General features: G+C 37.1%; 2 protein-coding genes across 4 annotated transcripts in view; one reads left to right on the forward strand and one right to left on the reverse strand.

Moving 5' to 3' along the window:
• Window positions 1–27888, forward strand: part of LOC311093806 (zinc-alpha-2-glycoprotein-like) — a gene marked incomplete at its 5' end in the record, with an annotated part of 221495 nt that overhangs the window by 184084 nt on the left and 9523 nt on the right. The gene's annotated exons all lie outside the window — the stretch shown is intronic.
• LOC311094057 (E3 ubiquitin-protein ligase TRIM39-like) lies at window positions 9563–21536 on the reverse strand. Of its 3 annotated transcripts, XM_084131786.1 has the most exons (9): window positions 20739–21536; window positions 15642–15793; window positions 12837–12923; window positions 12109–12680; window positions 11899–11994; window positions 11347–11580; window positions 11120–11255; window positions 10545–10571; window positions 9563–10389 (listed from the first exon to the last, which is right to left on the reverse strand). In XM_084131786.1, the coding sequence occupies exons 3-9, from the start codon at window positions 12901–12903 to the stop codon at window positions 9842–9844; spliced, it is 1680 nt and encodes a 559-aa protein (XP_083987912.1). In that variant the 5' UTR covers window positions 12904–12923; window positions 15642–15793; window positions 20739–21536; the 3' UTR covers window positions 9563–9841. The 3 variants fall into 3 exon arrangements, with proteins under 3 accessions (XP_083987912.1, XP_083987913.1, XP_083987911.1); XM_084131787.1 differs by lacking the exon at window positions 15642–15793; XM_084131785.1 differs by lacking the exons at window positions 15642–15793; window positions 20739–21536 and having other exon boundaries at window positions 12837–13102.

Genomic DNA, 27888 nt, shown 5'->3' on the forward strand with positions numbered 1-27888 from the left:
AAATATATAATGCCTGTCATTTGGCATCCGTGCAACTAATAAATCAGGGAATTGCACTAAAGCATGCATGCTTATCAGAACAATGAAAGCAACTGAAGCCAAATTATATATGATAATGATAAAAAATGTGCACGTCTGAAACTGTGTCTGGTTGTTTTGTCTTTAGACGTGTTTCAGCGCTGAAGACCTGCTGAGGATCTACCAGCTGAACTCTTCATCGCTGACCCGAGATCAGTTCACACAGCTCAGTCCTGCTCTGATCCAGCAGATCCTCAGCGGAGGCTGTTCTGAGATCAGTTTCACACACGTGACCCGATTCTCTGAGCACAGCTGCGAGTGAGTGACGGATCAGCACTGAACAGTTAGTCTGAGCTGCATTGCATATCGATATAAAGTCCAGAACATATTCTAAACAATATGTAGTAACAAACCTTAGTTCTTAAGCTTCCTTCAGATGTCTGTGCGTTCAGCTGAATGTTTCATTATTCTGGCAGCTGCTATAAACGCATCATTTTAATTAACTTTAACTACAGCAATTAAGATTCTCTTTAAATTGTTTGTCTGCCATGACAGTAGTTATGACTTATGACTGCATTATGAATTATGTGAAAAATTATGTAAAGCCAATTTGATGGGAGTGACAAACATCAATATAGTCGACCGTATGTTTGACATTTAAATAAGTAATTTAAATGAATGCAAATAAACTATAAAAACTTACAGAAATTAAATTAAGATTCATTATTTAATCAACATCTGAAAACAGAAAATGTGCATTAAAATCTAGGTTTATAATTGACTGAAGCTAAACAAGAGGAACTAAGACTTCTGTGCAAGGCTATAATAACTGATCAATGCCATGTTATTTGAAAATAGCCAAATATTAATCTGTCTGTATGATATTTATATTGGTGTCACTACTATGTACATATTTTTATTTGACAAAATTAATTTTGTTATGCATTAAATTGATCAAAAACAATAGTGAAGACGTATGTTACACAATATATCATATTTAAATAAATCCTAAAAAAGATGAAGCAGCAAAACTGTTTTCAACACTGATAATAATCATAAATGTTTCTTGAGCATCAAATCATCATATTATACTGGTTTCTGAAGGATCATGTGACACTGAAGACTGGAGTAATGATGCTGAAAATTCAGCTTTGATCACAGGAATAAATTACATTTGAACACATATTCACATAGAAAAAAGCTATTTTAAATTGTAGAAATATTTCACTGTTTTTACTGTTTCTAATTTAAAAATGCAGCCTTGGTGAGCAGAACAGACTTCTTTCAAATACATTTTTAAAAATCTTACCGACCCCAAACATTTGAAAGGTAGTGTAATATCTAATGGCAACAATTTAAATGTAAAAAATATATTAAAAAAATACTACCAACTTGATAGTTTAGTTTGTCAGAGAGTAAAGATGTTTTATATACAGTGTGTAACAGTCAGTGATGGTGAATGTTTAGATGATCACTTACATTCAGTTTCTGTATCAGAAACATGACACGTCATGACCAGTTGATTTTCTGGTTCTACTACAATATTTAGTTCTTGTTGGCATCAGTCTCTCATTGACGAGAACAAGGACAATCAGAATCATTCCTGAATGCTGTGACTTATTATTTTAGTGACCATCTCTTCCTGGAGAAGAACAATCCCTCCACTGATTCCACACCTGAGAATGACACAGACATTATGATCTCTTTATATAATCACTCAATGAGCGCTTTGTGTCCAGGATATGGATATGCCACACTCGCCAACATCATCATCTGAATGATGGCCATGTTTGGGATTGTGGTGCTGCTGTTTTCCAGGTGTACGCAGGTTTTCCAGATGTGCATCCAGTTCTGCATCAGCCTGGCCGTGGGATCCCTCACGGGAGACGCTCTCTTGCATCTGCTTCCCTCGGTAGGCGGACTCACATGTGTCTGAATAGGATGGGCTTCGTTCGTTGTTTTCATTGTTTTGTGCCTGTAGTTTTTAGGTCTTCATGCACATAAAGATGGACACGGTCACGAGGAGGAGAACCTCGACTATGTTTACAAACTCCTGGTGGTCCTCGCCGGCATCTATGTCTTCTTTCTGATGGAAGCCATATTCTCCATCATCACTCGACACGGACATCATCATGATGGAGTGAGTGACTGAGTCTGCAGTCTTAGAAGAAAAGGCTCTGTATAGAAGCTTTAAGGGTTCTTTCAGGTGCTTAATATATAGAATCTTTTAGGGGTTCCAATCATTTTGATGATTTTTAGTTCAATTAATTTAATGAATTAAACCGCACATAAACATACTGTACTTCATCACTAGAAAAAATTAAATGACCCATTAAACATCAACATTTTATGCAAGCATTTCACATTATATAGAACCTTTTTGCCATAAAAGGTTCTTTAAAATTGAGTCTAGAACCCTAGGATTCTATATAGAACCCCAGTGCACACTGCAAATGACATAATCCAATTCTTACTGAGTAATTTTGTCTAATTTTCCAGTTCCAGTTTCTTAAAACCCTTAAAACGAGTTAAATTTAGCATGACAATCAGAAGCAACATAGCAAAAGATATTAAGACTTTTTAATAAACGCACATACTGTTAAAAAGTTTGGATTTTAAAAAAGAAGATATTAATACTTTTATATAGCATGGATTCATTCATTTGACCAAAAGTAACAGTAAATACAATTACAATGGTACAAGAAATTAAAAATAAATGATGTTCTTTGGAATTTTTAATATCAAATAAATCCTGAAAATATGCATCACAGGTTTCACGCAGAAAACCTTTTTTTTAATTAATAGAAAACACTTATTTTATATTGTAATAATATTTCACTGTTTTTACTGTATTTTTAATTAAATAAATGCAGCCTTGGTGAGCAGAAAAAACTTTAAAACATTAAGAAATCCTTCTGACCACAAACTTGTGAATGGTAGCATAAATATATTTACATTTTTACTGCACTGGTGTGTTTTTTCACTTGTTTGATAGTTTGTTCATACTTTAAACAAGAGAAAAACCTCAGTGCAGTTAGACAGCAATGCACTTATATTATAGACACACTGTATGAAAAGTCTTGTTATCATATTCAAGTAAATCTTTTGTTTCAAGGATTTTTAGACATTAAAGGCCCATTCACACCAAGGACGATAACTAAAACGATATAGTTTCTAAATGTAAAACAAATAATCCACACCACAACTATAATAATAACTGCACAGAGGAACGATATCATCAGGATCACTTTCACAAAGGTTTTTTGATGAGCGATATGAATGCGAAATGGCATTTTAAGCTTGACTAATAAAAATAGGTTAAGCTGCAGGGGAAATTATTGGTGTAGAGCAGACTGGTCCTACTGAAATTATTTACAATTATGTTATTAACAAGGCTCAGGTCATTCATTGTACTGATGACCAGCCATTATGACCTGAGTTTCAGGCCTTACCTTCGGGCTGTCGTTTTAGAGAACAAAAAAATTAAAGATTAATTTGTCTGTGGCTATTAAGCTACTAAACTGCTCTGGCCCTGATGCAAGTTTACTTAGCACACCAAATTAATTAATTTATTAAGAATAGAGCCTGGTATTTTTATGTATGCATCCTGTATAATTGTATTGTTTATTTGGGAACTTTTGTATGTAATAGTTTATCTAAAATGTATTACATGGATATGGTTAATGTTTCTGGCACCTTGTTGCAGTCTTAGTTTCCCTAAGTGGGACAATAAAGTGGTGTCTGAGTCTGAAAAAAATGTGTCCAAATAATAAATAAAAGAGGGCCCAAGACTGAGCCTTGGGGAACACCAGTGGTAAACTGCAATGGATAAAAACATTGACAGCCAATCAGAATCCATCGTGCTTTAAAGAGCTTGAGCATTTAAAGAGACAGACGACAAAACTGCAGCTTGCTGTCATGAACAGAATGATATCGTCCGCTGGTGTGGATGTTGTTATAGTTATCATTATACAAGTGAAACTAGTCTCAGTATTTATTTCAGTAATTCAACTTAAAAGGTTAAACTAATATATTATATAGACTCATTACATGCAAAGTGAGCCTTTATTTGTTATAATTTTGATGATTATGGCTTACAGCTTATGAAAATGTTACAAATTTCTGAGATTTTGAATTGAGGGTTTTCATAAGCTGTAAGCCATAATCATCAAAATTATAACAAATAAAGGCTTGAAATATCTCACTTTGCATGTAATGAGTCTATATAATATATTAGTTTCACCTTTTAAGTTGAATTACTGAAATAAATGAACCTTTGCATGAAATTCAAATTTTTCACCTGTAGAGTTTCACCTGTATTTATCTTTTAATTGTTTTTGTTTTTTGCTGTGTGCACTGGTACGACTGGAAAATGTTAGTAAGGTGGCCGCCACATGAACAGACTTGCCTTAATAAAGGGTCTCTGTTGTCTTGTTGTAGGAGTCTGACCCTCATCACTGCGATCACAGTAAAGTTCTGCAGATGTTCCAGAGCAGGAGACGCAGCAACAACTCCACCTCACAGGACGAGCTGGTGAGACCGTCTTTCTGTGTGAACACGGGCCAAATAAACAAGTTATCATGTTACAAATGACTACACAGGCACTACAGACAATACCAGTTTTCCCTGAGGAGGACAGAGGTAATCATATTTCACAAACCCAGACAGTAACTGTAAAAAAACAGGAGGTCATTTTAGATGATTTTATTATCATCTGAATCAGGAATGTTGGTGTTCATTGGTGGCGTTTTTGATTGTTTGATTAATGAATGGATATTTAACTCATTTCTAGATTATCCTTAGATTTAGACAGGAAAATTTGAGCATCAAAGGTGGATTTTTTTTTTCTTTTTCATACAATATCTCTAAAAATTACAGCAATTTTTCTGCTCACTCATAAAACAAAATCCTGTAGGAACATCTGTGATTTGGGTGTATAATTTTTTTCCGTAACATGTCTGCTTTATTTTGACCATCAAATACAGTTTATCAGTGCAGAAACACCACAGTCTTCCTCTGTAATCATCAGTTAACACTGTCAGGTCTCATTGATTTCAGGTGAACGAGCAAAACAACGGGAAGTCCTTCCTGGAGCCGTTCAGCAGCACACGAGGTCAGTTCATGCCTAATACTCGGCGCTCTGTGCTAAACACATCTGGGCTGTAAATAATTACACCCCACTTAGAGTTAATCACATGTTTGTGCATTAAGGGACTAAAGTGACCTGTTATTAAAGTGACCTTTAGCAGAACCATCCTATGAGGTCACTTGTCAAAATTTTTCTGCTGCCATATAAACTTTTCGTGAACATTTCTACACCTCCTTTCAAAAGCTTAGACTCAGTAAGATTTTTACTCTTCTGCTCACCAAAGCTGCATTTATTTGATCAAAAATACAGTAAAAACAGTAAAATTGTGAAATAGTAAAATTTAAAAGTACTTTTTTTTCTATTTGAATATATTTTAAAATGTAATTTATTCCTGTGATTCATTAAATTGATCAAAAGTGACAGTAAAGGTTTTCACAAAAATGTGAAGCTGCAGCACAACTGTTTTTAACATTGATAATAATCATAAATGTTTCTATTAGATTGATTTCTGAAGGATCATGTGACACTGAAGACTGGAGTAATGATGCTGAAAATTCATCTTTGATCACAGGAATAAATTACATATTACAATAGATTCACATGTAAATATAGATATGCTCTGAATATAAGACTTAAAGGTCCCGTTCTACGTGATCCCATGTTTCAAACTTTAGTTAGTGTGTAATGTTGTTGTTAGAGTATAAATAATATCTGTAAAATTATAAAGCTCAAAGTTCAATGCCAAGCGAGATATTTTATTTAACAGAAGTTGACTACATAAAACGGCTCGATTGGACTACACCCCTCTACTTCCTTCATTAGTGACATCACCAGAACCGTGTTTAGACTAACCTCCGCCCACAGGAATGCTCCCTCAACTCTACTGGCTACTTGCCACTTCTTATAACTTAGGCTACTGTGTTTACTCAGCTCTTACGGTGATTTTCTGAAGTAAAACTGACGCTTCATCTTTTGTGTGATGTACAATAAACTTTATTAAACTCATCAGTACATGTTTGATCATCATTCGGACCTGGTCCGAAACAGCAGACTTGTAGGCTGTTAATAAATAATGGATACATACAAGCAGATGACAAATACGTTATAATAACCGTAATTAAACTACTAAACCATACCTGTTTCATCTCTATACAGCACTCTGACTCTGTAGGCATTATTGTCCGACTCGAAATGAACGCCGTTACTGAGAGTTTCTGATATTATCATCATTCCGTGAGATGAATTTGTCCTGACAGACTGAGCGCGAGCTCATGAAGCTCCGCCCCCTGGGTCATCCAGCAGCAGCTCATTTGCATTTAAAGGGCACACAGTGAAACAGCTCGTTTTTATGAGCCCCTAAAAATGTCAATTTAAACATGCTGTAAAAAATGATCTGTTGGGTATTTTGAGCTCAAACTTCACATACACACTCTGGGGACATCAGAGACTTATTTTACATCTTGTGAAAAAGGGCATATAACGGGACCTTTAATGTTAAAAAAACACAGAGATTTAAAGCAATATATTTATTAGTCTGTTGCTATAGAAACTACACGCGTCTTTTCTATAACCTGCATTTTTACAATAATGTTTAAAGGCAAATGTCAATAAAAGATTTATGTAACATTACATGCTATCTTTAATTACTGTAATTATTTTTTTCTATTTTCTGAATTCTGTCTTTAATTCCTCTTTTGTTTGCATGATTCAGCTTTATTTATGTTCTGGGTCCTTTATTAATCACTAGTTCATACAAGGTGTAAAGGACCGTGTTTTTAACCTGAAAACAGCAATGAACACTTTTAAAGGGATAGTTCACTTTGAAATTAAATTTTGGTATGTTTTAGCTTACCTCAAGGGCATCCAAGATGTAGGTGTCTTTGTTTCCACAGTAGTTTCAATTTTTATATTTTTAAGTCAAACCGTTCTTGTCTGTCAGTCATATAATGCAGGTCTATGGTCACCACCTCAAAGAGCATGCACAGAGAAGTCCACATTAAACAATTCCCCATCGTAAGTACACATTGATGGCCTAAGACACGAAACGAGCGGTTTGTGTGAGTAAACGAACAGTATTTATATGTTTTTTGTATTTATTACGCACGAGAGACCACTTCCGGCGCTTGCACACACTAAGCCAGAACGCGCGCACACGTCACACACCAGGAAGCTTGCGCGCCCTCAGATCACCTGGACGTGGTTGTGTACAAGAGGTAAAAACGATATAAATACTGTTCGTTTTCTCACACAAACCGCTCGTTTCGTGTCTTAGGCCATCAGTGTGTACTTACGATGAGGAATTGTTTAATCTGGACTCCTCTGTGCATGCTCTTTGAGGTGGTGACCATAGACCTGCATTATATGACTGACAGACAAGAACGGTTTGACCTAAACATATCAAAATTGAAACTACTGCGGAAACAAAGACACCTACATCTTGGATGCCCTTGAGGTAAGCAAAAACATACCAAAATTTAATTTCAAAGTGAACTATCCCTTTAAGTACTGAGCAAAAATGTTTAATCCTTATTACAACACACACACACACACACACACACACACACACACACACACACACACACACACACAGTACATTAAACAGAGTTTAGGAATATCTATGGAGCACATGCCCATGAAAGTGTGACATCAGTAGTGAACAGAATATTACAGGATTGAAAAATATTAAGAATTTAAATGCATTTACACGGAAAGAAGAAAAGAGTTGTCTTTAAAAGAGGACATCTTGTTATATAAGTGCAAATAAAAGTGCAGTTAGTTTATATAGTAATTGATGAGTTTTTTATTTCTCTTGTTTGTTTCATCTAATAAATCATATTTTTAATCATATAGAAATCATGTTGTGTTCATCATTATTTAATCTGAAATTCTTCCATATAATGGCAGTGAATGGCAACCAGCATCAAGCTTTAAAAAGACACAAAAGTATCACAGAATGACCCCATGTGACACGTGTCGGTGTCCTATAGTGTTCTGGGGGTGTTCAACAGTTTCTTTAAGTAGGAAGGAGGGAAAAGCTATGATTAAAGAAGCTTGCAGTCGGATATGGAAATGAAATTGGAAAAACTGTAAAACTGGAAGACAGTTGTTTTAATATACAAAACATGGTAAGACAAAGTAGAGAAGATCCGATAATTTTATTAAGACTAAGGATGGGCCATACAAAACTTAATTCTACACTGAACATAATAGGGAAACACAGTGCAGGATAATGTGAAATTTGCCAAGTGAAGGGAACAGTTGATCATGTGTTGTTATTTTGTCCTAAACAGGAAAGGAATGAACTACAAAGAGAACTACAGAACATATGCAATGAATTTACAATCTGCAACTTATTAAACATAAAACAAGGATCTGGTCAAATAATAAAGAATAAAATTCATTAAGAATAGTGGACTTAAAGGGTAACTAAACCCTAAACCAACTTTTTTTTAGTTAATGATCTGTAAGAATGGGGCTTTATTAGTGCTGTTCATTGATTCATGTAACTTTTTTTAAATTTGGGTATAAAGTGTTTTAATTCTACAATATATGGTGTAAAAACGTCTGAGTGCTGCCCTCTTCAGGTTGAACGGTGGCTACTGCAGTTGAATTTTCCTATTGGATGTTTGCGGTACTGCGTAACATAAGCAGGTTCCAGCTCACCACATATTCCAATATAGAGGCAGAAAAGTCTCAAATATAATTCAGGAAAAAAACATGATTCACACATGCGTAGACAATTTCACATGCATGAAACCTAATTCACGTGCGTGAAAAAATATACATTCATAAAAACCAATTCACATGTGCAAAATAAAAAAATATTCAAAATACACTTCACAAATGCAAAACACAATTCGTAGATATACAACTGTGCACAAAAACCTTTGAATGTTTAAAATGTACGAGTTTATCCTTGGATGTGAATGTGCAAATCGTCATTCGCATGTGAATCGCCTTGGATTTGTGTGTGTGTGTGTGTGTGTGTGTTTGAGACTTTCCTGGCAACAAACTCCTCCTACACAGATGAGTCGTACTCTTTAGCCAATCAGATTTAAGCTTATCTATCGACCAATCGGTATCACGTGAGGGCGGGCCTACCTGCATGGGGCAAACATCTGACATGGTAACTTGGTAATAGACCTACAATGTCTTCGTCTTCTTCTTCTTCTTCTATGTCTTTTTCTTCTTCTTCTATGTTTTCTTCTTTGTCTTCGTCTTCTTCATCTATGTCTTCTTCTTCTTCTTCTACTTTGTCTTTTTCTTCTTCTCCTCCTTTTTAATTTTCTGTTTTTATCATGATCATAATATCATGGTGTTTTGAAGATCCATAGTGTTGTGTATGAATATGGTAATAATCATACAGTGATATATATTGAGGAATTAACATCTGATTTACCTCAGTATTATCACAGATCATTTTGTAATTGAAATGGTAGAAACAGCTTTGATATACTTTATCAATTTTATCATAGTTTAGTTTATTTTGATGTATATAAAAACAAAAATACAGACACTTTCACTTTGTCAGGTTGAGATGGGAGAAAACAATGGCATGAATAATTATGAAAAGTTGAAAATAAAATTGTTAAACAAGCATTATATTTTCACAATTTTTACTATAGCTAGAATTATAGATTTTAACAAACAAATTATGAAAATATAGCAAAACATGTTTAGATCTATAATTATATAAATCATTTTCATTGTGTATTTCATATTAGGGCTGTAAATTCATTTATTGTAATTGACAGGTGTGATGATCAGTGGAGTTGAGTTTTTACCTCCATCATTAAGGCACGGGTTAAAATATGGATAGAGTTTCCCAGTGAAAGACTGATCAGTGAAAGAGTAGAGATGAGCGCTGGACTCCACTTCATAAAAGGAGCCTAGACCCTCCTCATAATCCACAAACACACCGACCCGCTGCGGCTTCACTCTCACACACAGGGAGACATCAGGATCAGCACAGGCTTTATATTCATTCCCATTCCTCAGAATCACAGTCCACCATCCATTACTGGGACTCAGTGTGATCACTCCCTTCCTGTCAATGGATTCTCTGACCACTCCTAAAGTCCATTTAGTCTTTCCCTTCACCTGCACCTCAAAATAAAATCTCCCTGAGGAGAATCCCTCCTTTCCCAGGACACATGCACATGAATCAAATCTCTCTGGTTTGTCTGGGAGTTTCTGTCTAATGTCTCCATGTTTCACTTGTTTTCCATCATCAGACAGGATGAGTTTAGGATTAGCTGTATCAGGATCCAGAGTCACATCCACTGAGAAAACAGAGGATATAAATCACAAATTCACAATACAGATATTTAGTGATGATGTGTGTAATATGTAATCAGTGTTTAATCATACTGTCGGTCAGTGATGAAGCTGTGAGGATCTGAATGTAATCTAGTGTAGTGCAGACAGCACACTGTACCTGCATACTGCTGTCTCCTCTTCAGTTCTGTAGAGACACATGACAATAAAACACCATCAGATCTTTGACATGTTTATGTGTGAATTATAGACAAGATTTAAGGTTATATTTAAAGAATTGTGAACAACATCATGTTTTATCTGATCAATGTTTCTCTGCTGATATTTAGAGAATCCCTGAACTCCTATTGTGTTTGAGCTCGAAATATTCCTCCTTTTTAGAACATCTTTGGGAATGTTTTGTGAACATTTTATAATTTTTTTTTATTTGACATATTTTATGGCTAATGTTATTCATCTCAGTTTTGGAGTGTATTAGTGTTGTGGTTATTCAGCAAAGACAACACTATAAAGAATAACCTTAGAGAAAGTGAAAATGAAACCCAGCACTGCGAAGCTGTTTGATACAGGTCAGAAATTTTCCTCTAAAAAAGAACAAATCTGCATCTTAAGTTCATGATGTCTATCGATCTGATTTTCTTCTGCTAAACTGATTTTAACAGACTCATTCTTCTTTACTGATATTAAAAGATGATAAATATATGTATCTGTACGGTGTATTTGATATTGCTGTACCAGGCGTGAGTTTCTCCTGTAGAGAGTCCTGCAGTTTAGTCAGAGCTCTCCTCAGAGTCTCCAGACTCTCATCAGTCTTCACACTGATCTCAGACCAGTTCCTGGTGTTTCTAGAGCTGCACAGGGATGAGTAAATCTACAGCAGGAGAGAGGAGAAATCCTTCAGCATGGGGAGTGTTATGGTGTCATATACTGCATTATCATTGATCAGAGAGATGTTGACTGACCTGTAGGAGGTGGAGGTGATCTTCAGTGTGTGAGAGCTGCTCCAGCTCAGTGTTTCTCATCTTTAGCTCAGTGATCTCCTGCTCCAGCTCTTCAATGAGCTCTTCCTCCTGTTTCTCTGCTGCTTTCTGCTGCTCCTCCATCATCTCCAGCAGTTCAGTCTGACATCTCTCAATGGAGCGGATGAGATCAGTGAAGAGCTCCACACGGGCTGCTTTCTCCTTCTCTGTGTTTCTCTGCTCAACCAGGACAATCAACACATTATTAGTGGCGTTTGTTAAGAGAAGAATCAGTGTTATTATTTCTCATACTTCAGTGTTTTTAGGCGGTTTTCAAAATCCCTCATTCTGCCCCGTTTGCACTGAATGATTCCTCAAATCATGTGTGTTGTTGAGGAGAGATGAGTTATTACTTTACTAAGTGATCAGGGAATCACAGACGTGTCGATATTCAGACCAGCAGTGTGACTGTGAGTGTGAAATTGCTTTAATACAACAATTCAATAAACAATGATAGATATTAAAATTAATTTAATTGAATTATTTTAAACTCACTTTTCTGACTTCTGCTGAGTGTTTGACGTCTTGAATCTTCTTGATTCTGTCCTGGATCATCTGCTGTGTGTCTTTCTGTGTCTTCATCAGTTGAGGCTATAGACAGAGAAAAACACACAATATGTTTTCATAACTGATTCATTTATATTAAAGAACATGTGATTCCTCATGATAAGAGCCATTTAAAATCAGTTTGTCAGTAACTTCTACCTTCTTCTCTTCACTCTCCTCTTCTAAAGAAACAGTGTTGTGGTTCTGGTGGTCTTTCAAAGCACACATCGGACACACACATGTCTGATCATCTCTACAGAACAGCTCCAGAGGTCTCTCATGTTTCTGACATATATAGTCCTCCAGATTACTCACAGGATTGATCAGTTTGTGTTTCTTTAAACCTGCCACTCTCGAATGAGGCTCCAGGTGAGTTTCACAGTAAGAGCTCTGACACACCAGACACGACTTCAGGGCTTTCAGCTTTCTTTCCTCACAGACGTCACACAGAACTTCAGATTTTTTCAGAACTTCAGCTTTTTTCTCAGGACTTTTCTTTTTATAGTGATCTACAACTTCTCGGAGTGTGGTGTTAATCTTGAGATCAGGTCTGTGCTTGAATGTTTCTTTACAATATGGACAGTTGCAGGTCTGCCTGTTGTCCCAGCACTTATTCAGACAGGTCTTGCAGAAGTTGTGTCCACATGGAGTGCTGACTGGATCAGTGAACACGTCCAGACATATAGAGCACTGAAGCTCCTCAGTCAGTGGACCGCTGGAGGAAGACATCGCTGGAGAGAGAAATGATGAAGATAAATCACCTGCATTAGTTTAAAGTCAAAATCTTATTGAGAGAATGTCCAGAATGTGCAGAGCTTAATTCTAAACAATGCATGGCTATTTTCAAGATAAAATATATGATAGATTTGAGGGGGTTATTGACTCACATGGAGGAACATCCATACTCCCTCTCCTTTCTCGTTTTTTTGTTGATGGTGGGAAAGATTCTGCCATTGTTCTTCACCTCTTCATTCCTTTTCAAGGCAAAAGAAAATAACAACAACAGAATAATCTTAAATAGGAAATGTTGTTTACATTAAAGGACAAGTACAGATAACCCCCCAGATAACCTCAGAGTTTTTCAACCACGGAAAGAGGTAAATAAAACAGCTCGAGAACAATTATGTCAATTTAGCCTACCTCAAAATGAGCTACATGGGAGTATTTTTTATATGTGCACTATATTACATATTTATTATATTTTTACTTAAATCATTAAAATAGCCTATTATAATGTTGTTATTAGAATAAAATTTGCATAATATTTAATTTGAGTTGTTATTTTTTAACCTTTAATAATAATACCAGCTGACAGGGCTCTCTCTCTGTAACCTGTTTACAGCATTAGGTGACATATTTTTGTTTCTACTGTGGCCCCGACCCCCAATAACGTGAATCACAATATTTGACATGGGCTGAATTTTATTGGATACAACATGAGCTAAAATCAGTCGAAATGTGATGTTTTCAAATCTAATTTTGACCGTACCTGAAACGGAAACAGAAGTAAAACACTATTCTAGGACGTGCATTTATTGCATGGACTTAGCAAAAACATAATGTAAGTGTCTAAAATGCGTGAGCACAGTTCAGTTGAATGATAAATAAAAATGTCACTTAATGCTGAATTTATAAAACTGTTTGCTGAAATAACCACATCATGGCAGGTAGCCTACAGATACAATTTAAAATTTCGTCACTTTAAGATAACGAGGAACAGATTGTTTTTCTGAAAGAGTGTAGCTAAAGTCTGATATCATGCTTTGCAATGCAGTGAAGAAATCGAAAGCTTCATACAGACACTTTAGCCTATTGCAGAGTTATTTAGTTATCATACAACTGCCTGACCAATAACACCTTAACTATAAATAGTTAACTATAAATAGGCTAGGCTATGTCTTGTCATTGTTACTGATACGCCCTTTACATTTCCTTTCTCATCTTCACCTTATTCCGCCCCGCCCACTTTTACTTCTGTCCAGTACTTCCGTTGTAAACCAACTTCCGGTTTAGCGGACCCTCATTCAATTTCGAGGAGAACTGCAGAGAAGTCTCACTGATAAAATGTCACATAAGATAAGCTAATTTGTGCCAAATGTGCTATGTACGTGTGTACCAACAGCACAGCAATGCACTGTTTCTCGGGGTAATTTTTAAACGACTTTTAGGTGTTTATATGACCCGTCTGATCGCAGCCCGGCCGATGTGTAGTGTTTAGCCTACATTAGCCACAAACATCTAATGTTGTAATGGTCTCACTACAGGACACATACACATGCTATACCTTGTTTGAAAGCTATGGTCCTCTAGAATTCAGTCGCTGGATTTATTTTACAGCCATTACTTGTGTTAGAGATCAAACCATAAGAAATTGCAGCTAGCAGTTAGCTAAGCTAACGTTACCCTCTTGTTCATCTAGTTGAGGCTCTACTTTCTTTCTACACCAGTTCGTGGCTATTTTTTTCTCATCTGTTGGCTATACACTGCAAATGTATCTGGTGATTAAGCAAACAAACTGTGGTGTAATAATGTTTCAAACTTTACATGTAGTAGTGTTTGTGCACATCTTCATAACTAAGTAATAGCTATTAGAAAGACACAGCTATTAAATAATTTGATTGTGGCATTGTTTCAAAAGCTTAAAGTGAAATGTACTTTAGTACGTTGCAGCAGTTGTTAATAACCATAGGCCAACGCATTTGGCTATAATATTATAGTCTATCTACTTATATCAAGACAGATTACAGATTGGACCAGGGCAAACAAAGCGCTAAGTAGCTAAACCAGGAAGTGAGATTACGCGGATGGCGCCACCCAGTGCTACTTCCGGAATAAGGTGAATAGAGCTGGTAAGTCCCGCCCCTTCCGCTAATCGCCCTGGACCTCAAAGTGGAAAAACCGTCAATGCAAGTGAATGGGAGAAAATAATTATTTTCTGGTCCCGTTTGAATTTTGCCATGAATGTGAACATATGTTGTCTGTGAATTTTTTATATAACTTTTCGTGTAAAGAATGCTAGAATTTAGCGGGTAGAAGTTTGATACGGTTAGACTTTGTGTGAGAGCACTTTGTGGACTACAACTCTCGCTGCTTTCGACGCGTTTGAAACGTCAACACCACAAGCACACAAACACTAGCTCACGGATCCCGCTAAACATGGCTGTGTCTTTGATGCACTTCATCGCCTTCTTTAAGGGAGAGGACAAAATCGTTGAGGTTGGTGAAAACCACGGGTAAGTCAACTTTATGGGGTGACGTCACATAGGCGACATGTAGTCTTTCTCGTTATGTCTTTTCCACAACTGCTAGCCGAAGAATCATACCATATACTGTCAAACTCGTAACATGAAAAGTTATATAAAAAATTCACAGACAACATATGTTCAATTCATGGCACAATTCAAACGGGACCAGAAAATAATTATTTTCTCCCATTCACTTGCATTGACGATTTTTCAACTTTGAGGTCCAGCGGGGTTTTACAGAAGGGGCGGGACTTACCAGCTTTATAGAGCATCACAGTCCCGCCCACAGCCGGTTCCGGAAGTAAAAATTCAATACAATTTCTCCATTGACAGTTGGGATATAAGCCATAAAAACGTAACCATACATGGTAGACTTAAAACCAGCTACGGCTGTACTAAGCAATTGTATATGCTCATATAACCGCCAAAAGTTCATGGGGCACTAACCTTGTTTTGGGATAAATGCCTTTTATTCGCGATGTCTTGGAGAAGTACTTCATTACCCACAATCCTGAACAATCCCACAATCCCACAGTGATGCATCTGATTGGTGGAGCTCGTGTAACTGTCTGGTTAAACCCTGCGAAAGTCCGTGAAGACTGAAGATCATTAAAAAAAAAACCTGTGTTTGTTGCGTTTTTTGCACGGTAGACTTATCAGTGCAATCATGATCTCCTTGGCTGCCATGATGGCTTTTTTCAAGGAGGAAAACAAAAGTGTTAAAAGGGGTGAAAACCACTTCAAATCGGGTCATGTAGTTGAGTGTAGCGTGTCCGAGGGTCAGCTTGTGGGTTTTGTAAGGGCCAGCATGAGGGACAATCTAACGTTACAAAGTTGTGGTGAGTTTTGCAGGGAGATGGCAACGTTAGTTAGCATTATCGTTCACTTTAGCTAGGCTACTGTAGCCTCCATATGGTATGAGTCATATCAAGCATTTTATGATGCCACTGTCAAAACAATATTTAGCTTAGGCATACCTCTTCATGCATTTACTGAACATTTGTGTAATAATTTATTCATCAAATCAAAATCAAATCAAGTATATTTGTATAGCGCTTTTCACAATACAGATTGTATCAAAGCAGCTTCACAGTATTAAATTAAAATAAAATAATACAACAAAGTTTGTTTCTAGTGGAATTTATTGATTGACAGAATAAAATTAAATATCCCCAAAATATCCCCAACTGAGCAAGCCAAAGCCAACAGTGGCAAGGAACCGAAAAACTCCATCAAGTGACCTAATGGTGTCCTAAAACTCCATCAGGTGACCTAATGGAGAAAAAAAAAACCTTGGGAGAACCCAGGCTCAGTCGGGGGCCAGTTCTCCTCTGGCATTTATGAACTAGAGGCCGGATTGTAGTTTGAACTGTGAGATTAACAATATTATATGAATGCCTGGCTGAAAAGATGCGTCTTTAATCTAGTTTTAAACTGGGAGAGTGAGTCCGAGTAACGAACAGTATCAGGAAGGCTATTCCAGAGTTTCGGAGCGAAATGTGAAAATGCTCTCCCTCCTTTGGTGGATCTGGATATCCTAGGTATGACCAAAAGCCTTGAATTTATTGATCTTAAAGAGCGCAATGGATTATAGTGTGATAGAAGACCCGTTAAATAGACTGGAGCTAAGCCGTTTAGGGCTTTATAAGTCAGTAGCAATACCTTATAATTAATACGGAACTTTATAGGTAGCCAATGTAGTGATGATAAAATCGGTGTTATATGATCATACTTTCTTATATTTTATTCATGGCAAGTTAATAAACTGAATATGATGCACTTTCTGGTTTGCTGACCATCACTGTTTAATTTTTACTTTTATTAAGTAAATACATTAAATGTTATTACAATTAAGGATGAACTATAACTTCATGAATAAAATGAGCATGGACCACAAGTGGGAAATTGTTGAGGCATTTGTCTGCAACCTGCCCGTGGGCCGCTGAAACTGATGAGCAGAACGCCGCGGACCGCCAAAACTATTAAACCTTGCAGGCTGTTGGTGACCCGGCTACCGGCAGTTTCATAAACACGTCCACACACAACACAACATGCTAGACATTACAAATAATTGTAAAGTAGGCTAGAATGCATGCTACATGTTTTGGAACCTTTGAACAAAAACATCTTCAACCTGTCCTGTCAGCAGAGTGTCCTGTAATATTGAGAACAGGCGCGCTCAACTCCCAAATCATTTATGGGTGCGAGTAATAAAAAAAGTTATCAAAAATAAAGACGAAAAACCGCACTCTCAAGGTATAATTTCATGAATTTATTGTAACCATGTCAACACAGACGCGTTTCGACCTAAGCCATCATCAGTGTGTAGCAGAGTGTCCCTGTGTCATAAAGGGCTTTGAAATAAACACACAAACTACACACTGAACACACACGCTAACCATCTCATTAACACAGATTAATGTCTTTTCACAAAATAATTGTAATCGTTATCGTTAACCGCTTTTCACACACGCACACAATATAAAATACACGATAAAATACACGATGATAAATATAAAATTCAATACACAATACCTATAAAACACTATTATTTACACGATTACTACTGAAAGAACTGCTATAAACTGCACAAGAAAAAGTTCGCGTGGCTGTCGTCAGATTTGAAAGTCGCTCTAAAGCAGGGGTGGGCAAACTTTTTGTCTCAAGGGCCACACTGGGTTTTAAAATTTGACAGAGGGCCGGCCCAGTAGATTATGAGACACGATCTCATGAAAGTGCGTATCTATACCACAAATTTAATTTTTCGTGCCATTTATACGGCAAAAATGTTTTTTTTGCGTGCATATGCTACGCACTGTAAACCCCTTGGTTAGGATTAGGGGTGCTGAGTGCGTGCCTATTACACGCCATAAAGTGCGTATCATATGCACGCGAAAACTGCGTATCATAAGCACTACAAATACAATTCTTGGTATTCACACTTTCATGAGATCGGGCTGAGCAAACACATTTACGTTGTGGCAACGTTTGCGCGAAATTCAACAACTGAGAGACGCCATTCTGACAATACATTTTTTATGCTAGATATCTCCCATTTAGCATGTTATGTTTTGAGGTTAATTTTTAATTAGTCAGATTTTAGATAATTATAGCCTATACTTTTTAAATATTGTTTATCCTTATTATTATTTAATGGGCCTAACAGTAAATTAGAAACAAAACACCTGCAAGTGTACACTTAGAAGAGTAAAAATTACAGAAGGTTACGTTAATTCAACTTTATTAAAACTGCATATGGCAATCAATTTGCACTTCCAAAAGTCATACATTTGTGTTTTCATGGCATGAAATATCTGATATTCCGATTGTCAAATAAATGTTACGCAATATAGGCTATATATAACGCAAAGTATTGCAAGAAAAAGGCAAAATGAAATGGATCTTAAGACAATTTTTTAAATACTCGACGGGCCGGATTAAACAGCCTAACGGGCCGTATGTGGCCCGCGGGCCGTAGTTTGCCCACCCCTGCTCTAAAGGCTCTTTCGCGGTTGTGGCTTCAGTGGACTTCAGTGAGGCGCGGTGGTTTATGGGATGAGTAGTTCCTTCGCTCGGAAATGAAAATATGTACACAGTCTTGTACCTTTGACTTTTTTTGGATTTTCTCGTCGTTTTTTCACTCGAAACGATATGAGTTCAGCCGTAGCTGGTTATCCTCAGACATGCTCTAAAACTCTTTAAATACGTATTTTCCAAAACGTCAATGGGAGAAATGAATGGGAAATTTACTTCCGGCACCAAAGCGCTCTCGGGCTGTGGGCGGGACTGTGATGCTCTATGGCAGGGGTGGGCAAACTTTTTGTCTCAAGGGCCACACTGGGTTTTAAAATTTGACAGAGGGCCGGCCCAGTAGATTATGAGACACGATCTCATGAAAGTGCGTATCTATACCACAAATTTAATTTTTCGTGCCATTTATACGGCAAAAATGTTTTTTTTGCGTGCATATGCTACGCACTGTAAACCCCTTGGTTAGGATTAGGGGTGCTGAGTGCGTGCCTATTACACGCCATAAAGTGCGTATCATATGCACGCGAAAACTGCGTATCATAAGCACTACAAATACAATTCTTGGTATTCACACTTTCATGAGATCGGGCTGAGCAAACACATTTACGTTGTGGCAACGTTTGCGCGAAATTCAACAACTGAGAGACGCCATTCTGACAATACATTTTTTATGCTAGATATCTCCCATTTAGCATGTTATGTTTTGAGGTTAATTTTTAATTAGTCAGATTTTAGATAATTATAGCCTATACTTTTTAAATATTGTTTATCCTTATTATTATTTAATGGGCCTAACAGTAAATTAGAAACAAAACACCTGCAAGTGTACACTTAGAAGAGTAAAAATTACAGAAGGTTACGTTAATTCAACTTTATTAAAACTGCATATGGCAATCAATTTGCACTTCCAAAAGTCATACATTTGTGTTTTCATGGCTGATATTCCGATTGTCAAATAAATGTTACGCAATATAGGCTATATATAACGCAAAGTATTGCAAGAAAAAGGCAAAATGAAATGGATCTTAAGACAATTTTTTAAATACTCGACGGGCCGGATTAAACAGCCTAACGGGCCGTATGTGGCCCGCGGGCCGTAGTTTGCCCACCCCTGCTCTAAAGGCTCTTTCGCGGTTGTGGCTTCAGTGGACTTCAGTGAGGCGCGGTGGTTTATGGGATGAGTAGTTCCTTCGCTCGGAAATGAAAATATGTACACAGTCTTGTACCTTTGACTTTTTTTGGATTTTCTCGTCGTTTTTTCACTCGAAACGATATGAGTTCAGCCGTAGCTGGTTATCCTCAGACATGCTCTAAAACTCTTTAAATACGTATTTTCCAAAACGTCAATGGGAGAAATGAATGGGAAATTTAATTCCGGCACCAAAGCGCTCTCGGGCTGTGGGCGGGACTGTGATGCTCTATGGTGATATGAAATAATCAAAATGAGAAATAAATCACACGTGTAGCCCCGCCGCGATCTGCAGACTGCAGCCAGGTCCTTCTCCAAAGGTTTGTCAGTGTCTGTGTAAGGGTCATATCATATGCTTCATATTTCTTAAGGCTTTATGTCGTGTGACTAAAATTAAAGAAAGCCCAAACTTTGCTTGACAAGCAATCAAATGACATATTATATACAATTTTGATAGCTTCCATTTCAGTGCAGTGAACAACTAAAAGAGTTGAGTGAGTTTTTGACATGATTAAACCCTCGGGGAAGTTGCAATTATATTAAGACTGTCTTAAGAATTAAATAGCAGTCATCTGATCGCTCTTACTTTTCGGTTTCAAATTACACCAATCTACGTTTTTATGTAGCCTAACTGACTTTAAAATGTTATGAACAGTCAGTCTTAAAGAAAAAAATGTATTACCTTTGATTAACTAAGGACGAGCAGTTTGCAAACGGCGCCTGGTTCTGTTCAACTTTTTCCAGTTCGACATAAACCTACTAAACCAGTTCACTTCCATTAGAAACCTGTTCAGCACAATCTCTCTTATATTTCTATCTCTTACCTGTGAGGATCAGATGTGTCCACAAGACTCTTTGAACGGATCAATAAATATTCTGTAGTTTAAAGAGGTTGATCGTTTCAGGCGTCCATATTGTTGTTGATCAAGTTATGCCCTGTCCAGGCGGTCAGGGTTTCATATAATTTTGAAGGTACTCCCGGGTAGAGGTGGGCAGATCGATCCTGAAGTATCGATACTATCGATACTGGCGTGGTATCGAAAAGGATCGATCCTCACATAAAAATATCGATCGAAATGTGTGTTTTTTTACCAGTAATTTTTATTAATTTAGTACGCAATTCAGTGCGTAAAATAAGCTTATAAGTGGAAAAATAAGCGAATGTTAGCGGATAATTGTGTAGGATAGAACTTTTTCTCCTAGTCATCTGGATACAAGACGAAACCAATCAATCACAGAGAGCGTTCGATGCTGGTGCTTCACTGAACTCACAGGCCCAGTGCGTTTGGGAAACGAAGCCTTGCTGAGATGACAGAGAAACAATCGGAAGTTCTTTTGCAATAAACAAAGCAAAAGTGTATATAACGGTTCAAAATGTTGACGTCAGTAAGATTTTTTTAATGAAATTAATATTTTTATTCAACAAGGATCGATGCATTAAATTGATCAAAAGTGACAGTCAAGGGTTTTACACTGTTAAAAAAAAATATAAATGCTGTTCTTTCAACTGTGTTTATCAAATAATTCTGCATCATGGTTTCCACAAAAAATATGAAACTGTTTTCAACATTGATAATAATAAGAAATGTTTCCTGAGCTGTAAATCAGCATATTAAAATGAATTATCATAATGACTGGAGTAATGATGCCGAAAATTCAGCTTTGATCACTTGAATAAATTACAGTTTAGTATGACATAGAAAACAGATAGCCTATGTTAAATTGTAATATTACAGTTTTTACTGTATTTTTGATCAAAAAAAAAGCAGAAGAGAATTAAAAATCTTACAGACCCCAAACTTTTGAACAGTAGGCTAGTGTACAATAGTACTTTTACTATAATTAGGGTAGTTTTGTAAAAGTCACTGACTAATAATTACAGGCGTGTTGAGAGCACAAATCACAAAATATTTAGTAGTCATGAAAACGTATTCAGATTTAGCATATTAATGATGCATTCACCTCATAAATCATGGCACACTGCTCTAGAACAGGAAAGTGCATACAAGTTCAAGTGCATGCTTTTAAAATGAAAAAGTATTGGTATCGGTATCGATATCGGCGATACTGGCCCTGTATTTACTTGGTATCGGATCGATACCGAAATTTGGAGTATTGCCCACCTCTACCCCCGGGCGCGATATTTTTTTCCCCAGGATGGTATAGGGGAAGACTCATGAATATTAATTAGGTAAGTCATCCCTGATTGGTCTTAACCCCAGTGACGGGTAGGTTTAGGGCGGGGTTAGGGGTAGGTCATCAGACCCCCAGTGGCGGGTAGGTTTAGGGGTGGGGTTAGGGGTAGGTCATCAGACCAATCAGGGATGACTTACCTAATTAATATTCATGAGTCGTCCCCTACCATCCTGGGAAAAAAAATATCGCCCCCCGGGCGCCGCCATTGGCTAGCGGACCATCACCTGCTGTTAGCGTCCCATTGACTCCCATTCATTTTGGCGTCACTTTGACAGCGAATAACTTTACATCTGAGGCGTTTAAAGACTCCATTTGTCCATTATTTATTTCTAAAGAAACACGAAAATGTATAAAAGGCTCCATTACCTTGTATCTTACGTTATGGCCCCGTAGATGCAGTTTTTGTAAAAATAGGCTAACGATTGCGTCATACCCACGCGACTCTCTGTCGCACAGTAGAGAGATTACCGTATGGACAGGAGGAGAAGCTCGCGGGCAATCGGGGGGACGTGGAGGCAAAATGACAAAGTAATTAATCAGAATACTTAGCAAAAGTTGCTCCTGCTCCTAGCTCATGGACAGCTCTTACTCACGTTCTCCGTCTCTGCAAGTTTCGGAAGGGAATGATTCAGATTTCGCTTGGCACAGCTACTAGAAGACAGACGGGTTGCTCACGTCACATCTACGTCGTCAAGCTCAGTTTGAGTCTGCGCAGTACGCTCGACCATCAGGAAGTCCCATTGACTTCCATAGTAGGAAAAATATATATACTATGGAAGTCAATGGGACCCAAAAACTGTCTGGTTACTGACATTCTTCTAAATATCTTCCTTTGTGTTCAGCAGAAGAAAAAAATTCATACAGGTTTGAAACAACATGACGTGAGTATATGATGACAGAATTTTCATTTTAAAAGTGAACTACTCCTTTAATATTGAGGAAACAGTGCTACCAGAAAAGTTCATATTTAAAAAAAGAAGAAATGCAAACATGTTTTACACTTAAACCTTTCTTTTCTTTTGTCAACAGGTGTGGTAAACTGGAACTCCTTTTCAGGGGAGTATAAAAGGACCTACCGCATTCCCTATCTGATCTCCCGTTGCATTCAATGTGATTATTTGTACAAAGACTGTTAAGGATACTGGGGAAGTGGACAAAGAGGAAAACTTAAAGGGTTGGTCAACTGGTCACTCTGAAAATGATTTTGCTGGATACTGCTGCATGGACTGTTTTTATGTGGCTGGAGGCACAATATGATTTTCTATGACAATATTAGTGACAGAAATTGTGGATTGGGTTTGCATAAACCCTCCTTGTGTTGCCTTTCAATAAAAGTTTTTTTGTGATAAGTTTGCTTGTAGTTAATTTGTCTCAAAGTATCATAAGATATTTGACAGTAGTGCATTTAGCTGTTTATTAGTGTTGTCAAAAATTCGTTTGTCAGCACATCAGGCAATATGACAAGGTCAAATTAGCCCAGATGTCTAGGCTAAAACAAGGCTAAATTTGGGCTGTCAGTGAAAATCTAATAGACGTCTAACCATAGCCCAAGAATAGACTAGTCATCAATTAGACGGCTATTGAACGACTAAATATATACGTCTAATAGACAGTGTATATGGGTCTAGGCTAAAACAAGGCTGAATTTGGGCTGTCAGTGAAAATCTAATAGACGTCTAACCATAGCCCAAGAATAGACTAGTCATCAATTAGACGGCTATTGAACGACTAAATATATACGTCTAATAGACAGTGTATATGGGTCTAGGCTAAAACAAGGCTGAATTTGGGCTGTCAGTGAAAATCTAATAGACGTCTAACCATAGCCCAAGAATAGACTAGTCATCAATTAGATGGCTATTAAATGACTACATATACATGTAATAGACAACAAAATAATGGCTAAATGATTCTTTTCACTCAAATATAACAGGTTCTCATAAATTGTAATCCATCCGAACAAATTAAATATAAAGGTTTTATTTAGAAAAAGAACATTAACAACTTTCAAAACATAAAAATGACCAAATCAAATATTAAAAATAATTTATATATGGAAAAAATAATAAAAAAATATACATATATAAAAATAAAATAAAAAAATGGAACATCAACAACTTGAGATAATAAAATATAAAACTCTGTTGCTGCTGGGAAGCTGGTCGTCACAGCATCTGCCAAATAAAAAAAAATTAATTTGCACAAGAAAATCATTGTTGACAGTTTAACCTCAAGTGTGCATGGACTAATACATTCACCTATACTGTGTGTGTGTGTGTGTGTGTGTGTGTGTGTGTGTGTGTGTGTTCAGTTTAGGTTTTAATGCACATCGGAGCTATTTGCATTATTGATATACTGCCAGATATATATTTTTTATAATTGCTAATTTTATGTAGCCAATCATTTGTTTTTTTATGCTGTATTATAAAATTAATTTGAAAGTTTCAAACTTGAATGAATGAAGGCATTTTGAATAAAACTTCATCTTATTGTGCTTGACAATGACAAATATTATTCTACTCTATTAGAAATGCTCTCTCTATGTAACAAGCCATTGTTCAGACAAATTCAATATTATAGTTCAAATCAATGATGGACTTTGTCAAAGATGAGAGCTTTAGTGAGGAAATGCTATTTTCATATCATAATGATCTAAAGAAAAGAGTAAAATATATTTGTGGCTTTCATAACACTCTATAATTGTTTGCACATGTTTCATGTTTACACCTTTGGATTTAGATAATTCCAGTTTAAGGGCACATGGAAACATGGGGTTACAGTACACGTGAATGTACCATGATACACCGTTACCCACTAAAATGTCACGATTCAACACATGATAACAAATAATCTAGCTAAAAAATGAGCACGTCAAAACGAAAACACAGATACTTACAAGACAAAAGTAGGACTGTCTTTTACCTGTTCTCTTTGACCGACAGCTGAATGCAATGCTCTGGGTCGTTTAAAATGTTTCAAAATGGTGGAAATGTTTATCGCGCGATCGCGAGAATGGTGATCTCTACTAACTATCAAGTCTCGCGTTGCCAGTAGTCATGTCTCAGTAGGGCTGTTGCCATCTAGTGGTTGAGAAATGTAATTGCATTTTTATTTAATTTAAAATGAAAGACAGTCAAATAATATTGTAGATTTTTTTATGAATGTGTGACAGCAAACATGAAGCTGCGTGGGCGAAAAACATGTAAACTATTTTAAGACTATTTTGGCTATACTAATCGCTGGTCTAAATCAGGGCTATAGCCAAGCAGTTAAACGTTGACCAGCAGACAGCACATAGCCCGTCCGATTCAGAGCTGAATCGTGACTATAGATCGACCATGTCATGAAATGACACTGGCACCTTGTAGATATTATTACCAATGCGAACATGATAGGATATCAACCATGCCATGCATTGCCAGCCCAACAATTAATTAAAAATACAATTAATCAGTTTCGACTATAAGTGGGCTACAAATAGCCGGGTTGACAATAGGAGCTAGATTGTGTCTACGCACAGCCAGGGCCGGATTAACCACTAGGGCAACTGGTCACTTGCCCAGGGGCACATGACATCTAAGGGGCCCTGACAGGTAGGAGGAAATACACAGAAATGTAATAAAGTTATCAAACACTTTACAGTCTTCACTGCATAAAATGCATCTACGCGGGTTCATGCAGACTTTCCTCCCTCCGCGCTGAACGCCAGCGATTACTAATTCATGAAATGCACTCCCGCTGGTTGAGCGCGGTAAAGTTCGTTTTAGGTTCGATATTCGGACATTTGTTCTATAGGGTCGGTAGTCTAACAAAGATATCAATATTGTATTGTTCCAGAGACAACAAATAAAGATAAAAAGAATAGATGGTACTGGCGTCTTTATTCCATGTGGCACACAAAGCATGTCTCCATTACAACCCCTTCCTCTAGGGAATGCACTTCATCTTATACACCACATTACTGCCACCTGCAGGCATAAATCAGTACTCATCACAATAGATACTCATTACATCTCTTTTCCTTTTTTTTTTTTTTTTTTTTTTTCATAAGTCCATTCGAACAGGAGCTTTTCGAACTCGATTAGTTCTCCGCAAGAGAGGCATGTCAGTCTTTGGTACAGATAACTCGAGTTCAGGAATTTGTTCTGCAGAATTAAACATACCTGGAGATAGCATTTCATGATGTTGCAGATCAACAGGGGGCATTTCACAAGACTGCAGTTCTGCAGACAGGGTTGTCTCATCAACAAGTGGACATTTCTCTGCAGTCTTAAGCAAGCTCTGTCGATTTCTCCGCAATGTCTGTCCATCTTCTGTTTGAACCAGATATGATCTTGGTGTAACAGGTACAGAAAGTGTACTGTTAAATGTATGTATAGTTTATTAGAATTCTCACAAAATTGTTCGTTTACATGTACCTGATATGACTGCCTAAGTGAAATGAGTAGCTTTCCCTTTAATTGATGTGATGTCATGAGTCAATACAATTTCCTGTTCTGTCCCCTCCTCTTCCTCTTTGCATTGGTGATGAAGTGGAGAGGTGAGGTTATTTTGGGCTCTTATAATCTTATTTAATCCTAATTTTAATTGTTGCTTTTGTGTCTATATTTTCACTTTAATTTATGTATATAATATTATTTTACCTATCTGTGTGGTTATTTTTGTCATTTTGTCCCGATTGAGCTATATTTTTGCATCTGAGCCTAAATGTGAAACGAGAGCACATGTGACAACTGTACATCACATTTGTTTTATAGAGCTAAAGAGAGCGAATTTCACTAAGAGGCTGATTACATGTGTTTGTACATCAGGTATGTTTATTGTTCTGTGATTTATTCCTCTTTGCATTGGTGATGAAGTGGAGAGAGCTAAAGAGAGCGAATTTCTTTAAGAGGCTGATTACATGTGTTTGTACATCAGGAATAAAAGATCGGTGAAACTGCGAATGCTGTCTTGTTCTTCTCATATCAACCTAAACACAACGCAGACAACAGACCAGTTACACTGGGTTTACCTCTTTTAGGACTGTAGCTTTCTTTTTCCATCCAGTAGGCTCCGCAATTCTAAATGCATCTCGTTCAGAAAGAGGTTTCAGATGTCGAGCTCCCTTGTCATAATATTCTTTCTGCTTCTCTTTAAGATGTTGCATCTCTTTCAATGATAGACTGTTGTTTTCTGTTTTCAGGGATACTTTTGGTAGTGTATCACGCAGTTTTCGGTTCATCAATAACTCACCAGGAGATAATCCACAACTGAGTGGAGAAGAACGGTAACTCAGAAGAGACAGATTTATATCAGACCTGCTTGCTGCGGCTTTTTTCATAAGTCTTTTTACAATTTGTACCCCTTTTTCTGCTTTACCATTTGCCTTTGGATAAAGTGGGCTTGAAGTAGTATGTTTAAAGCCATACTGTTCCGCAAACAGTTTGAATTCACAACTAGTGTACTGAGGACCATTGTCACTTTGCACAATATGAGGAATTCCATGCCTTGCAAAGATGCTTTTCATGCGTTGAATCAGGTCATTCGATGTTGTATGATGGAGCTGTTCAACTTCAGGATAATTGGAATAATAATCGATAACCACGAGTTCACATCTACATATAATTAATACAGTTTAATAAAGTTTATGCGTATTTGGCGTGCTGTCCGGGGGAAGGTCTCCGAGCTCGGAGTTAGGCCCGAACCCAGAGTACTCCCCCCAGTTGGTAAGTGTAGATGGAACTGGAAGTGAGGAGATGGGGTGGAGGAGGGATGCTGACAAACTTTCAATGAACA

Source organism: Abramis brama (genome assembly GCF_963993115.1).
Source record: "Abramis brama genome assembly, chromosome: 12".
Lineage (NCBI taxonomy): Eukaryota > Metazoa > Chordata > Actinopteri > Cypriniformes > Leuciscidae > Abramis > Abramis brama.